General features: G+C 47.0%; 1 protein-coding gene across 3 annotated transcripts in view; it reads right to left on the reverse strand.

Annotated features, from left to right (window-relative positions):
- GIGYF1 (GRB10 interacting GYF protein 1) overlaps positions 1 to 16,240 on the reverse strand; it is a 1,351,771-nt gene that overhangs the window by 508,669 nt on the left and 826,862 nt on the right. The window contains exon 18 of one of the 3 annotated variants that reach the window (XM_085637592.1): positions 10,142 to 10,255. The exons of 1 other annotated variant lie outside the window; for it this stretch is intronic. In XM_085637592.1, the coding sequence (XP_085493718.1) occupies positions 10,142 to 10,255 (114 nt within the window). Of the gene's footprint in view, positions 1 to 10,141; positions 10,259 to 16,240 lie in introns of all 3 variants that reach the window. One more of the 3 variants, XM_085637591.1, reaches the window with a different exon arrangement.

Here is a 16,240-nt window from a genome sequence, read left to right on the forward strand (position 1 = left end):
GCTAGGAAATCCCCCTGACTGAGTAGTGGGAGAACCTGTTGGAGGGTGAGCATATGGAAATGCTCCGATAGTATATATAGGTTTAGGGGTTGCAGGTCTAGGAAAGGTCTGAGCGAGCCGTCCTTTTTTGGGATCAAGAAGTACAGAGAGTACACCCCTGTGCCCTGCTGGGCGATGGGCACTACTTCTATGGCACCTTTTGCGAGCATAGCAAGCACTTCTTGCTGGAGTAAATCTAAGTGTTCGGCTGACATAGGACGGTGCTTTGGTGGTATGTTGGGTGGAGTGGAGGTTAGTTCTAGACAGTACCCGTGTTGAATGATGTCCCTGACCCACCTGTCCATGGTGATGTTCTTCCATGCGGGCAGGAACAGCTGGAGTCGTCCCCCGACAGGTGTTAAGTGGTCGGGGGGTAGGGAGAGGGCGTCACTGTTTGTTTTTTGGGGGAGGACCTGGTGTTGCCATATCCACGTCCCCTGCCCTTGGTGCTGGATCCACGATATCCACCCCTGTTTTTGTCGTAGGTGGTTTGTGTGCCACCTTTAGCATACTGTTGTTGTGACCCCCTGACCCCTTGACGTTCCCCTATTTCAAGTGCGACGAAAGGAGCCACTACGAAATTGTTGGGTTTGTAGCGCCCCCATAGATTTGGCAGTATCTGTGTCCTTTTTTATTTTCTCTAGGGTAGTGTCAACGTCTGGGCCAAATAAAAATTCCGGGTTAACCGGTAAGTTGAGGATATTGATTTGGATCTCGGGTTTGAAGCCTGAGATGCGTAACCAGGCATGGCGTCGCAGCATGACACTTGTGTTTATTGCCCTGGCCGCTGTGTCAGCTGCGTCTAGGGCGCATTTTATGGACGCATTAGTGAGGAGTTGTCCTTCTCTAATGAGGAGTTCGGCTGACTCTTTATACTCCTCCGGTAGGTGTTGGAGCAGTGACTAGCGTGTCATAATGTGACCTGTCATAACGTGCCAGGAGTGCCTGTGTATTGGCAATGCGCAGGATATTGGCTGCTTGCGCTGCAACACGTTTGCCCGATGTTTCAAGGACCTTTGACTCTTTGTCTGGGGGAGGAGCATCACCAGTTGTCTGTGAGTGGGCTCTTTTACGAGCGTTGGCAACCACCATAGAGTCTAATGGCAACTGACCCCTAATGTATTTAGGGTCACCAGGTGCAGGCTTATATTTCTTTTCAATCCTGGGGTTTAACACCCGGGCTCTTGTGGTGTCCTTGAAAATGTCTTTGGCAGGCTTGAGAACCCCTTTAAGCACGGGCAGAGTCTTGACAGTCCTTTCTGAAGATGCGAAAGTGTCAAGCAGGAAGTCCTCCTCAATGGCGTCAGAATGTAGCTCCACCCCGTGATGAGCAGCAGCCCGTTCGATAAGGGCATTAAATGCGGCCGTGTCCTCTGTAGGAGACGTTTTAATGTTGTAGAGTTGCGCATCCTGAGTATGTGGCGTGACACCTTGGTCGATGGGTCATCCCATGCCTGATCAGGATCTTGCGTTTCATCTGGATCTGCGTCCCCGGGGTAGATGGTATCATCCCCACCATATTCCTGCATCGGGTCCGATTCAGAAGGGGTAGGAGAAAAGGACTGCGGATCCAGCTGGAGGGGATGGAAGTGTTCTTGTAGCACTGGTTCCTGCTCCGCCGGTAGCTTGCGTTTGAGGGGAATTTTGTATGGCACCTCTTCCCTGACTGGTGTGATTTTGCGCTTGTGGAACATGAGCCTGCCAGTGTCGGCGTCGATAAATTGTGGCCCTGAAGAGTCTTGTTCTGTTAGGCCAGAGGTGGTGGACTGTGTGTGGAGGACACGTGTCCGAATTTGAAAGAGTTTCGGTGCCGATGTCGGCGGCAGCCCAAAGGTAATGTTGGTGGGCTCCGAGTGCGCTCTACAGGGTGAGGTAGTGTGGGGACCCGAGGTAGCGTGGAGGGCTGCTCGGTCCCGGATACGTTGTAGAGATGCAGAGACCTGTTGCACAGCAAACTGAGATGGTGGTTTGGTGGGCATCTTGGCAGTAGGCGTGGAGGCAGACCCCGACTTTTTTGTCAGAAGGGGGTCACTGGTTTGAAGGGATGCATCGATAGTCGACGTAGTCGAGGACTTCTTCAGCATCGGTGCTTTAGGCGTCGACGTAGCCGAGGCGGCCATTTTGACTGCGGAGTTTGCAGGCTTCGGTGTCGGCGCCTTGTGGTGCCCGAGGGCGCGCTTCTTTTGTGCGTCGACCGCGTCTGCTGCGGTGAGCTCGGCGCCGAAGTCTTTCTGTTCGGAGCCGACGACTTTCTTCGGCGTCGGCGCCGGGGCAGTGGACTGTTTCGACGCCTTTGATCCGACCACCACCAGTTTCGCTTTCGATTTTTAAGGGACTGGAGCGATGGATGTGGCAGGGTTGAACAACCCGGTCGTCTTGGGTAATATTGGCTCTTGTATAGTGTCCGATGCCGGGCCGGAAGGCGGGGCCGAGGAACCATGGATTAGGTCTTGGGTAAGGCCCGAAGGCGATCCGACCGGAGCCTGACGACTAATTTCGGCCTCCGTTTCGACGGATAAGCCTAGCTCCTCGGGAGAGCTGTCTTCTTCAGCCCCATAGGCTTCGTCGAAGTCCCCTACCTCGTCGACGGCTTCTTCACGTCGAAAGAGCTCTTCGTCATCTTCGTTCGATCGGGAACCATGCTCTGAAGCGGGGCTAGATAGTATTTCTTCCACGCTCTCGGCGTCCTCGGTGCTGAATATGTTGGTGGGTGCGGGCGCTGCCTGCTGCGCCTCGAGCCTCGCTGCCCGTCGGTTCCGTAGAGTTTCCTTGGATCGGAACCGCGCGTAGGCCATGCATTTCGATTCGTCGTGATCCGGCGAGAGACATTTGTTACAGACCGGGTGGACGTTGATGTGAGGGTACTTGGCGTGGCACAACGGACACCTCTTGAACGGAGTTCTCGATTCCATCGTCGATCGAGCGTCGAAGTTTGGACCAATTCGGTCCGAAATTTTGAAGAGGGTGTGGAGCACTAGAACTAGTAGTCGACACCGAACGGTAACTGTACCGACGAAAACTATAGGCCTTTTGGCCTAAAACTAAGTATTCCGAAGTTGAGCTAAGATAGTTGCATCCGAACCCAATGGCGGAAAAAAACTATCTGGGGATGGAGAGGATGCCCATGCGCACTGTGGTCCAGGGGAGGAGTCACCCATCTCAGGATACTTCGAAGACTCTTCCGGGACAACAATGTGCAATCATCCGGACCCAACACTAGGCGGCGATCTATGCACAGATATGAATTCAGCAGCCCACATGCCTCGAACCTGCCAAATCGTTCTGAAAGGAGGTGGATTTTATGATGAATGGCCCAATACTAGATGCGCCCTGCTAGGAGGGAGAGCTGTGATGTGCTTCTCCTCTGTTTTTGAACATAATGCATTGCACTCATGTTGTCTGTACTCACCCGGACTACTTTGTTGTGTAGATGATAGCGATGAGTGTTGCTGTGAAGTTGACCATAAACTGTGTACTGTGAAGTCCTGCATTTGCGCTCCCCAACCCTGAAAGGATGCATCTGTCATCACTGTGGCTTGCAGAATTGGGGTTTTGAAGGGTCAACCGTGCAACAGACTGTTGCCGTTTCACCATCACAGAGAAGGACAGGTCGCTGCCCCTACCAACGTTAGATCTTGTAGATGCCCTTCTGCTTGAGACCATTGTAACCGCAGTGTGTTCAAGTAAACGCATATGTAGACGAGCATGTGAAACTATAGCTATGCATGATGCCATCAACCCAAGGAAGCTCATGATTGTTTTTACAGTGACTTGGTGTGTAAAAAAGAGGTAATGCGAGCTGGATCTTTTGCACTCTTGCTGGACTAGTGTAGACGTTGCCTGTGATCGAGCTCCAGGTTGCGCCTAAGAATGGATGTATTGGCAATGGCTGAAGGTGACATTTTGTTATGCTGAGCGTAAACCCTAATTTGTGAAGAAGGTTGATTACTTGTGTGTCCTGTAGACACTGTTTGCTTGGACGTTTGATGAGCCAATCATCTAGACAGAGGAGATGGGCGTCTACCACTAGTAGGCATTTAGTGAGTACCATCGGAGCAGTAGTTATTCCAAATGGTAACACCTTAAATTGGTAGTGCTGTCCGCTGACCTCAAAACGATAGCGCCGGTGTGCTGGATGTATGGGTATATGGAAATAGGCTTATTTGAGATCTAGTGCTGAAATAACATCTCCTTGTTGCAGCAATGAGATCACATCTTGTAGTGTGACTATGTGAAAGTGTTCTGAACAGATATATCTGTTCTGAGGTCTAGAAGGTGCATTCATGTTTTGTCTTTTGGGAATCTGGAAATAGTGAGTATACTCAGTGTCCTTGATATTGCTTTGGACGATTTCTATAGCACCCTTTTGAAGGAAAGCTTGGACCTCCTCTTGGAGAAGTGTTAGATGTTATGCTGACATTTTGTGTCCTTGGTGATATTGTGGTTAGGGTATTTGTAAGTTCTAGACAATAACCATGTTTAATTGTAGAGAACCAACTGATCGGTGGTAATCTGATTCCATTCTTGAAGGTAGTGTTGTACTCTTCCCCCTACTGTTGTTGTATAGTGAGAGGGAAGGGTTAGTTGGTCACTGTTTGGTAGGTGTGGTAGGTTTGGGGGTGAAATCATAACCTCTGCCTCTATTTTTGTAGTGAGGTCTAAAGTAGGATCGCCTAGAACAGTGTGCCTGGTAGGAACCTTTTTTGCAGCGGACCTGAATCAGTGGATGTACCAGGTATTGTGGCACTGCTGTATTGTCCCCTGCGAAAGGAATCCTTGTGGTGAACGGTGCCCATGTTTAATTTTTCAAGCATCTCATCTACATATGGTCCAAAGAGATTTTGGCCATCAAAAGGTAAATTAAAAAAGATGCTGTTGGACCTCTGGCTCAAACCCTGATACCCTAAGCGATGCGTGGCGTCTGATACGTATACTGTTTATTTCTCTGGCACTTCTGTCAGCAGAATCTAGAGCACAATGTACAGTGGCATTAGATATGACCCTACCTTCTTCCAATAATTGAGGTACTCTGTTGCGAAACTGTTCTACAGGTGTTGCAGCAGTTCCTGCATTTCATCCCACTGTGCCCTATTATAACGGGATAGCAATCCCACAGTGATGCATACATGGTTAGTTGCTTGTGCAGCGATTTCTTTCCCTTCCGCATGTTGTTTCTGCTTTATCTTTGGATGGGGCATCTCCAGTACCTTGCAAGTGTGCCCTCTTTCTAGCGATGTGTACAACTAATTAGTATGGGGACATCTGACCCTTGATATATGTGGGGCCCAATGGACACGCCTTATATTTCTTTTCCACTCTTGGAGTGATTACTCTAGATTTTACAAGCGGTTTCAAAATCTGTTGTGTTCTTGAGCATGCCCTTTAGCATTGGCAGCGATTGTATTGTTCAGTTACATTTATTTTCTTCACTAAAGACATCTTCCTTTTGTTCCAGAGTGTGTAGATCTACCTTATGGTAGCATGCTGCCCTACTGTGACCTCGTGGTAAGATGTGGCATAATTTGGGGGAGAAGGGCTTGTTGTATATAGATCTGTCTCCGTCTCATCTATTGGATCGGCCTCATAATCCTCCCAAGGCTCCTCTATATTATCTAGACCTTGTTCTAGGAAATATGCTACTACACCCCCCCCCCCCCCCACAACAATCACCTGGTGATTAATGTGCAGGTAATGAGTGTAGTTGTTCAGAAGTCAGGTGTTCTGATGACTTGGTGAATAGGTGAAAGTGCCAGTGGTTGCAACAGTGGAGGTGTAAGTGGAGGAGAAGATATAGGTTTGAAAGAAGGTGAAGGAGAAGGTTGAGGGAAAATAATAGGTTTAGTGCCTCTGTCCTTTCTCTTCTTTTTGTGAGGTCTAGGTTGATCTGATCCCATGAACTCTTCTCGGAAGGATTTCTTCCTCTTTGGAAGTGCCTGTAAAATCTTTGGAGTCTGCTTTGCCCCTACTTTTTCAGTGTTTGAGTAAATACCGTTTTTTTTGTCCCTTATCTAATTTATCTTGAAGCTTTTCAAGACTTGGTTGTGGTGGCCGCTGTTTAGGCTTCAACACAGTCTTTATGGGTTTTCGGAGTCTATGTTATTTTCTTTGCCAAAATGGCATTAGTTACAGGTAAAGGTTTAAAATGGCATTAGTCACAGGTAAAGGTTTTGTTAAGTGTTTGCTACCAAAGGCGGCTTGCCTGTTTCAGCTCCAACATTTTATGGTGTGTGGACTCAGTTTTTTTCGGTGCCGGCACCGACGAAAAACAGAGGGCTTTAAACTTTTCAACAGTTGACGATTGTTTAACAGGCAGAGGGACGTGGGTCTGCTCCTGAGTCTATATTCGGAGACCACCATGGCCTAAGGGCAGTGGGGTTCTGTGAGCTGCTTTCATTTGATGTATTGACTTTGTTGGGGCATGGAAGGCTTTAGTCTGCGTACTCAAGTGCCCTTGTGTGGAGAGTTCAGAGTCGGAGTCTGAGCTGTCGCCACTGATACCCAGCAGTATATGGTTCTGTGATCACTACTTGTGCCTTGGCGCCCTTAGCTTCGTGTTCTGGGTATGGGAACAAGCCCTTGAGGTTAACAGGCGCGTGGTCAGCATACTGTGAGTGCATGGTGGAATGGCCCCAATGGCATTCTCATCACTGCTGTACCGTTTTCTTGGAGCTGAAAGCTAGACACGCCTCTCACGACATCTTGTCGTGCTCTGGGGACTAGCAAAGGTTACACACCTAGTGCTGGCCCTGTCTGCAATATTTGGCCTGGCACTTTGGACAAAGACTAAATGACATTTTCTATCCCTCGAAATTGAGTGTATGGAATAAGTCGCTGTTGAAGTTAGAGTCCAAGTTATTACAGTTGTCGATCTGGGCCCAGGTTGCGGATTGGAAAAATAAGGAACATAAGTTGGTGTAGTGATTGTAGAATTACTTGTCACGGGTGGAAAAGAAAACGGGGTGCTCGAAAGGCCTCGTGGCAGAACTCTAGCTTTGATCCAGAGCTGCGAGATCGGTGTCCACACCAAACGGCGGAAAAAACAATTCGACAAAGGAGACGAGGAAAATGCACAATATAGACTATAGGAGGAGTCACTATAAATCGTGACTAGAATAACTTCTTTTAAGAAAAACAACTTGTAATCATCCAAGCCAAACACCAGAGGGCAGGAGTATGCTAAGCATATGAATCTACGTCTAACGCATGCTACGAATAGAACAGAAATTAGTGTGCCTGGGAGGTGCCAATATAGGTAGCGCAATATCACTTCTGGCATTGACCACGATGGACGCGGAGCCAATTCCCACCACCTCCCGGTGTGCAGGGGTACTGCTTACCGAAAATCTTCTGGATCCAGTGTGTTGCCTGTGGAAACTCAAAAGGTAAGGAATCTGCAGCTAGAAGTCAATCAATTTCCATATGTGCTTTGTTTTCCTAATAGCAGAGTGACTTTTCTTCGTATGAGCCATGGTCCAAGTGGTTTATCTCTGTCGAACAAGTTACTTACCTCCGGTAACAATATATCTGTAAGAAACATTGGTTAGTAATAGATTCCTTACCTTAGAATTACACCCAGGCGTCAGACTGGATCCGGAAAGTTTTTCAGCAGTACCCCTGCGTGTTGGAAGGTAGAGTTGTGCGGGTCCGCGTCAGTCGAGGTCGCCGAGATGACGACGCGGCAGCTACTTAGACGCCGTCCTCGCGCGCTGACATCAGTTCTGTACGCGACTTTCCGTGCCAGGAACGCAGAGCCATGCAAGATACTGACCACTGGTGCCTTGAAACTAGGGCCCTGAAAGGGGATGACCTTAAGCCTAGAAATCAGTTCGCAGAACGGGGAGGATGGGTGGGGCAGTAAGAAATCTATCACCAACTAATGTTTCTTACAGATATATCGTTACCGAAGGTAAGTAACTTGTTCATCTGAAAGAAACACGTAGTGATAGATCTCTTACCTTAGAATAGATACCCCAGCAATACCAACCCCGGTGGTGGGTCTGCAAACCAAGATCATACCAGGAAGCCCCGGAGAACAGAAAGGACAAAGAAGCGGTCTCTCCGGACTTGGCTGTCCAGGAAATATTGCTTAGTAGAAGTGTGCAGCGAGGCCCATATAGCTGCCTGACAGATGTTTTATAAGGGGGCACCACGTCCCAATGCCGTAGTGGCAGCTGTCACCCTGGTGGAATGGGCACGCAGCCCCAACGGAGGCTCCTTCTTAGTTAACAGGCTTTAATACACAAGACGACCCACCTGGAGATAGTTCGCTTGTGTACGGCCCGACTTTTCTTGGCGTAAACGTAGCCAACAACTGTTGTGTGCGGTTCAAGTAAAACGAGAGCACGCGTGTTGGGTCCAGACAGTGGAGCCTCTCCATCTCTGGAAGGATGCGAAGGCGGAAAGAAGGTGGGCAAAGTGATGGTTTTCAAGATGTGGCATCACAAAAGGAATAGGAGGGAAAAGGTGAGTAATGCCTTTGAGAAATATATTGACAGGGGACTTGAAAAGAGAGGGCTGCTCAGGGAGCCTGAGGAAGGCTGAAATAGCAGAAAGGTAGCCCTTGATAGTGCCCAGAGCAGAGCCCTGCTGGGTCAAAGAAAGAAGTAACAAAACACCTTCTGAAAGAGGGGCAGAAACTTTGCTGTGCACTATGCCACAAATCTGTTCCACCTGCTGACATACCAACTTAGTGGAGGGACGTCTGGCTGCCAGAATGACATCACAAACTTCAGGAGGCAAGTCGAAAGGAATCAACTGCCACTTATTAATCTCCACACAAGGAGGTGGAGACTGGACAGGTTCAGGCGCAGGGCCGTCCCCTGTTGCTGCGACAGAAGATCCTCCCAAAGAGGCAGGCGATTCAGGGGATCCACGCTCCTACTGAGTAGCTCGGGATACCAAACTCTTCGAGCCCAGTCCGGCGCCACAAGAATGACTTGGGCCCGGTCGTGCCTGATCTTCTTCAGCACACTGGACAGAAGTGATATGGGCAGAAAGGCGTACAATGGACCAAAACTCCACTCGCGACGAAAAGTGTCGCTCAGTGAGTGGCACATTGAAAATTCCAACGCGCAGAATTGCTGACATTGAGTTCTCTTCGGTGGCGAATAGATCTAACCAAGGCTCTCCCCACTGTTGAAAGAGACCTTGCGCCACCTCAGAGTGAAGACGCTATTCGTGATCCATCATGCACCTGCGGCCGAGTACTTCTTAAAGCTCTTTTTTCATATTGATCAAGAATTGAATGTGTGTTGACTCAATGTACTTTTGAGATGTAAAATAATCCTACGTAGATTTTAATTTAAAAAATAATTGGATAGTTGTATTCTGTGCAAAGGCTAAAAACAAATTTGATGGAATGGCCATCTAAACAAAAGATAGGACTGTCTGGACAGAAAAGAACAATTGTCACTAGAGCACTCAAACATTAACATACTTGGGAACAGCAATTTCGAGGCATGACTGCGACTACTGTGGATGTTATCGGACTGGATAGAAAGGAGAGCAGGCAGCAAGATTAGGAACAGATACTCACTTGTGATCTAACTTCTCCATTGTGGTATCTTACTTAAATTCAAAATAACCAAGTTCTTCATTCACAAGTTCCCTTGACACTTTTATAATATAAAAAAGAACTACTTTCTAAAAGTAATGTGTGACTGCAACAGAACTGTCCTATAGCTGGGCATATGAAGAGGGCTGGGACACTAGTACACTGAATTAAAAAATAAAAACTCCTCAGTGAGAAAGCACAAGTTGTAGAGAAGAATTAAAAGCAGTTTTTTATGAATGACAGGCAAATAAACTTGTACTCTACCCCTCAGCTTAGTTTCTTCCAAGTACCGCGTTCCCTTTCGATCAGAGCAATAAAGCCATTTCTAGTAGTAAAAACGGAGATGTGCATGTATTTTCATTTACTCAAGTCTCAAAACTGGCTAAGTGGGAATGTAGGCTTCAGCTTCTCAGACAAACTAATATGGCACAGGAACACAATTGGAATTTTAGGGAGGGAGATTGGGAAAGAGGAGTTAAATCTGAGACATAAAAGCCAACCAATGACGACCCTGGGGAAATGTGTCAGGATGCAGTCCAAGGGGTGTACCTGGGTTTGAGTGCCTGTAGCTGCTGCAGGAACACTGCAAGTTGCTGCTGCTGCTGTGGTGTCAGGTCACCTGTAGCTGCCTTCACTTGTAGAGCACACTGCGCGGACTGCAGCCTGCTAGACAATGGCAATTAGGTGGGGAAGGGAGGGACGGGGTTGACATTGAAATGAGATAGAAACATTGAGTAAGAAAGGGCAGGATGAAGACAAAAAAAAAAAATAGAAGAGCAAGCGTAAGGAAGGTAAGACAGACTCAGCAGTTAGACAAACGCACTTACAGACTGAAGTGACAAGATTGAATGGAGGATAGTAATAAAGAAAGATGGAAAATACAAAAACCAAGAAGCAAAAGCAAACATTAGGGAAACAACACCATGCATGTTAAAAGGGTAAAGGAGTAAGGGCACAGACGAGGGAGAGCAACTGTGTATAGCAACCACTTTGGTATCCCAACACCACAAATCTATCAAGTGAACAGGAACCAAACTTAACCTACTGGTTTTTGGTTGGAACCTTTAACAATCAGGTAACGACCTTTCCCACAGTAAGTGCAAGTAAATTGTGAAGGCAGATATCAAATACTTGGAAATATGCAAGTCAAATACAATTTGAAAATACACAAGTTCCCATGACACTTTAATAACATCTTACTCTACATATATATGTATGATATATAAACAAATGAGCACTCAGAGGACTTTTGTGAGGGCAAAACTGAAACAAAGTCCTACGTGACAAGATCAGCAATTTGCCCTTTATTTTGCTCTTAAATATCAAACAATTCAAATCCTTTATTTTAAAAGCTCCATTACTGATGCAATGATTAACCAATATTAAAAGATTAAGGTTATGAAAGATTCAATACACCCGAATTGTTTTTAATGGTACATTTCGATAGATTGTCTACTAACCAGACCATTACAATATATACTACACTATTTACACCAATTGTTAATTCATGTAAGTACATTCTTAATCTTTTGCAAGCATTTTATTCTATATGTTTAAAACTGTATGCAAGTACCCCTTTTTGACAGGGTCACCCCCACTTTTTACTGGCATTTGATGCACTTTTGACTGAAATGCACTGGTTTCCTGCTAGCCAGGTCCCCAGTGTAGGAAGGAATATGCTACTTACCAGTATGCATCTGTTCTTGGCATGTAGAGCTGCAGAGCCACACACTTAGGATAAGATCGCCATCTGGTGTTGGGCTCGGATGATTGCAGGTTTTTGTCTTCGGAAGAAGCCTTTTGGTCACGACATAGGTCACTCCTCCTCTGGACAACAGTGCGCATGGGCATCCACTCCATTCTCAGATTGTTTTTCGCCATGATGGGAAATGATGGTGTATAAGAATAAAGAGAAAGGATGTCCATGTGTAATGTCTAATTAAGACAATGCTGGAACAGATACAGGTCCCGGGGAGGTGGGTGGGCGTGTGTGGCTCTGCAGCTCTACATGCCAAGAACAGATGCATACTGGTAAGTAGCATATTCCGTTCGAGGCATATGAGCTGCAGATCACACACTTAGGATAGACTATATAGCAGTGTCTCCCCTAGCGGTGGTCACCTGTATCTGTTGCAGCAGTTTTGGAATAGTTTTTAGGACAGCTTGGCCTACGGAAGCTTGTTGTTTGGATTGCACATCAACAAAGTAATACTTAGTGAAGGTGTGTGTGGTAGACCATGTGGCTGCTTTGCAAATATCTTCTAAAGGAATATTCCCTAAGAATGCCATGGAAGCCCCTATTTTACGTGTGGAGTGCGCTCTAGGGGGAACTGTAAGAGTGCGTTTAGCTTTTTGGTAACATATTTGGATGCATTTAACTATCCACCTGGCTATACCTGATTTTGAAATGGGGTTGCCTTTATGTGGTGGAGAGAAAGTAACAAACAGTTGTTTGGTTTTGCGAAAGGGTTTGGTTCTGTCGATGTAATAAAGCAAGGCTCTTTTAACATCTAAGGTATGAAGGGCTCTCTCAGCTACTGAGTCTGAATTAAGGAAGAAGACTGGCAGCTCGACTGATTGGTTAAGATGGAAAGGGGGAATTACTTTTGATAGGAATTTTGGGTTTGTCCTAAGAACCACTTTGCTACGATGTATTTGTAGGAATGGCTCTTCAATAATTAAGGCCTGTATCTCACTTACCCTTCGCAGGGATGTGATTGCGATAAGGAAAGCCACTTTCCATGTAAGGAATTGCAGTTCGCATTTGTGCATAGGTTCAAATGGAGGGCCCATGAGCCTTGTTAGAACAATATTTAGATTCCACACTGGAGAAGGTGGTAATCTGGGAGGAATAATTCTTTTGAGACCTTCCATGAAGGCTTTGATGGCTGGTACCTTAAATAGTGACAAGTGTTGTTGATATTGTAAGTAGGCTGCGAACGCTGCCAGGTGTAGACGTATGGAGGAATACGCTAAATTGCATCTTTGCAAGTGTATAGCAAATAATGTTTTGGATGGAAGCATCCAGTGGACGTATATTATTGTTAGTGCAGTAAATGGCAAGTCTTTTCCATCCATTTTGCAGCATAACATGCCCTAGTAGTAGGTCTTCTAGCTTCTTTTATGATATTCATACAGTCTGGTGGGATATTGAGGTAACCGAACTCTAAGACTTCAGGAGCCAGATCGCCAAGTTCAGTTGCTGTGGATCTGGGTGTCTGATTTCTCCATGGTTCTGGGTTAATAAGGCTGGGGAAAGTCGCAGTTTTTGATGTGGAACTAGCGATAGTTCCAGAAGTGTCGTGAACCAGGGTTGTCGTGCCCAAGTGGGAGCTACTAGAATCAGTTTTAGAGACTGTTGTTTGAGTTTGCGTACCACAAATGGAATGAGTGGGAGAGGCAGAAAAGCGTACGCAAATCTGCCTGACCAGTTCATTCATATTGCATTGCCCTTCGACTGTGGAAACCTGGCGGCAAAGGTTGGGCATTTTGCGTTTTCGTGTGTGGCGAACAGGTCTATGTCTGGTTGGCCCCATTTTTGGAAGAATGGGAGTAGGACTTTGGGGTGTAATTCCCATTCGTGGATTTGGTGTGTCTGTCGACTTAGGAGACCAGCAATCTGGTTGTGAACCCCTGGAAGGTGTTCCGCTAGCAGGTAGATGTTTTGGGGAATTGCCCATCTCCAGATGTTCTGTGCGAGTTGGGACAGTTGGAGAGAATGTGTCCCCCCTGTTTTTGTATGTAATACATGGTCGTCATGTTGTCTGTGCGGATGAGGACAGTTTTGTTCCTTAGATGTACTTGAAAAGATTTCAGTGCTAGGAACACCGCTAGAAGTTCTAGGTGATTGATATGGAGCAGTTTTTGTTGAGTGGTCCATTTGCCCTGAGTGGTGTGTTGAAGGAGATGGGCTCCCCACCCTGTGAGAGATGCGTCGGTTGTCAGCACTACTTGTGGAAGAGGCTCTAAGAACGGTCGCCCTTTGGACAGGTTGATGGTGTTCCACCACTTCAGTGAGCGAAGTGAGCGGCTGTCCACCAACACCAGATCGGAAAGTTGTCCGTGAGCCTGGTTCCACTGTTGTGCTAGACATTCTTGCAAGGGACGCATTTGAAGTCGTGCGTGAGGCACAACGGAAATGCATGACGCCATCATGCCTAACAGTTGCATAAACACTCTTGCTGGAAGAGAGTGTTGAGTTTGAAATTTTAAGATGAGGTTTTGTATGTTGGCAATCCTGGCTGTGCTGGGATAAGCTATGGCCTTGGAAGTATTTATGGTGGCTCCCAGATATTGATGTATGTGGGAGGGTTGCAGTTGAGATTTGGGATAGTTGATGGTAAATCCCAAGTTGTGTAAGGTTTGAATAGTGCGGTGAGTGTGGAGAACGCATTTGTCGAAAGTATTGGCTTTTATGAGCCAATCGTCGAGGTACGGGAAGACATGGATTTGTTGTCTCCTGAGGTGCGCTGCCACTACTGCTAAGCATTTGGTGAATACCCTGGAAGCAGTTGTTACTCCGAATGGGAGGACTGTAAACTGATTGTGCTGTCCGTCTACCACAAACCTTAGGTACTTCCTGTGAGCAGGATGCATGGGGATGTGAAAGTATGCGTCCTTGAGGTCCAATGTGGCCAGGAAGTCGTCTTGTTGAAGTAGTGGGAGGACTTGTTGGAGAGTGATCATATGGAAGTGATCTGAGTGTATGTACTGGTTTACTAGTCTGAGGTAGAGTATGGGTCTTAAGGTCTCGTCCTTTTTGGGGATTAGGAAGTATAGAGAATATACTCCTGTACCCTGATGTTGGAGTGGAACTGGTTCTATTGCGTGTTTTTGAAGCAAGGACCGAATTTCCTGTTTGAGGAGTGTAAGATGGTGTGGTGACATTGGACGGTGCTTGGGTGGTATGTGTGGGGGGGTGTTTGTGAGTTCGAGACAGTAACCAGACTGGATAATTTGTCTTACCCACTTGTCTGTTGTAATGGAATTCCAGACAGGTAGGAACTGTTGGGAGTCTTCCCCCGACCGGAGTGGAATGGTCTGGGGGGAGTGGAGGCAAGTCACTGTTTAGTGGCTGGAGAGGTGCGGGTGTTGGTATTGCCCCGACCTCGGCCCTTGGTGTTGTTTCCCCTATATCCTCCTCTAAAATATCCTCTGTTAGGGGATGTTTGAGCGGAGGTTTTGAAAGTGGAAGAGGTGTCTGTCCCAACATTTTTGGAGGCTCCCCTATAGAAGGAGCGTCGAAATCTACTGCGGGCCCAAATAGTTGCTCTTGGTTGAATGGTTGACCAAGTATTGTTGTTTGTACTTCGGCTTAAAGCCTGAAATACGTAGCCATGCATGGCGTCTAAGTAGTATGCTTGTGTTGACCGCCCTCGAAGCAGTGTCCGCGGCGTCTAGTGCACATTTGATTGATGCGTTCGATACGAGTTTCCCCTCTTGGATGAGGTCATTGGCCTGGGATTTGTACTGATCTGGTAGGTGTTGTAAAAGATCTTCTAACTGATCATAATGAGCCCTATCATATCGGGCTAATAGGGCGTGTGTGTTGGCAATACGCCAATGGTTAGCAGCTTGTGCTGCAACTCTTTTGCCCGAGGCCTCTAATAGCTTGGACTCTTTGTCTGGGGGCGGTGTGTCTCCTGTTTGGGAGTTAGCCCGCTTTCTTGCGTTTGAAACTACTAAAGAGTCTAGAGGGAGCTGTGCTTTAATGCAAGCAGGATCTTGTGGGGCGGGTCTATATTTTTTTTTCAATTCGGGGGTTAAGAACCCTAGCTCTGACAGGGTCTTTAAAGACCTCTGTGGCGTGTTTTATGACTCCCTTAATCATGGGCAAGATTTGAACTGATTTTTGAGACTGTTCGAATGTGTCTAGAAGAAAGTCTTCTTCGGGTGTATCTGAGTGCATGGTGACGCCATGGAAAAGTGCCGCCCTGTTTATCAGCTGCCCAAACCCTAGGTGGTCATCTGGAGGGGAGGGTTTAGAGGGGTATGTAGAGGGATCAGGAATATCAGGTAAAGGGTAAGCCCAGTCATCTAAGGGTGCCGTATCCGGGAGTGTGAAAGGATCATTAGGATCGTTAAGGTCATCCGGATCACCCCCTCCCCCGAAGTCATCATCATCATCCTGTGGAGGTGGTGTATGTGAAGGAGATAGTAGAGGAGAAGGAGGTGGGGGAAGGGGGGGGTGGGGTGAGAGGTGATATAGGAGAGGAAGGACGAATGGGTAAGGTGGCAAAGTCCTTCTTTATGGGAGCTGGAGAAGGTGTGTCCAGCTTCCTTTTCTTGTATGGCACAGCTGTGACATGTCCAGTTTTCGGATTGATATAAATCCTTTTTTGCGTGGGATCAGGGCGAAAAAGTTCATTGTCCGAAAGAGGCTTTGGTGCCGATTTTTTCGGTTCCGATCTATGTTTTGGATGATCGGTAGAGTCTTTTTGGACTTGATAGTTGTTTCGGTACCGATGATGGTTTCGGTCCCGAAGAAGTTTTCGGTGCCGTCAGGGATTTCGGTGCCGAAGAACGTTTCGGTGCTGGTGGAGATATTGGTCTCGATGGTTTCGGAGCCTGCTTCGGTGCCGAGAGGTGTTGAGTCTTCGGTGACGAAGGTATTGTGGGCACTATAACATGTGGTTTGCTCGAGCCCGA

This window comes from Triturus cristatus, chromosome 12 (genome assembly GCF_964204655.1).
Source record: "Triturus cristatus chromosome 12, aTriCri1.1, whole genome shotgun sequence".
In the NCBI taxonomy this organism is placed as follows: Eukaryota; Metazoa; Chordata; class Amphibia; order Caudata; family Salamandridae; genus Triturus; species Triturus cristatus.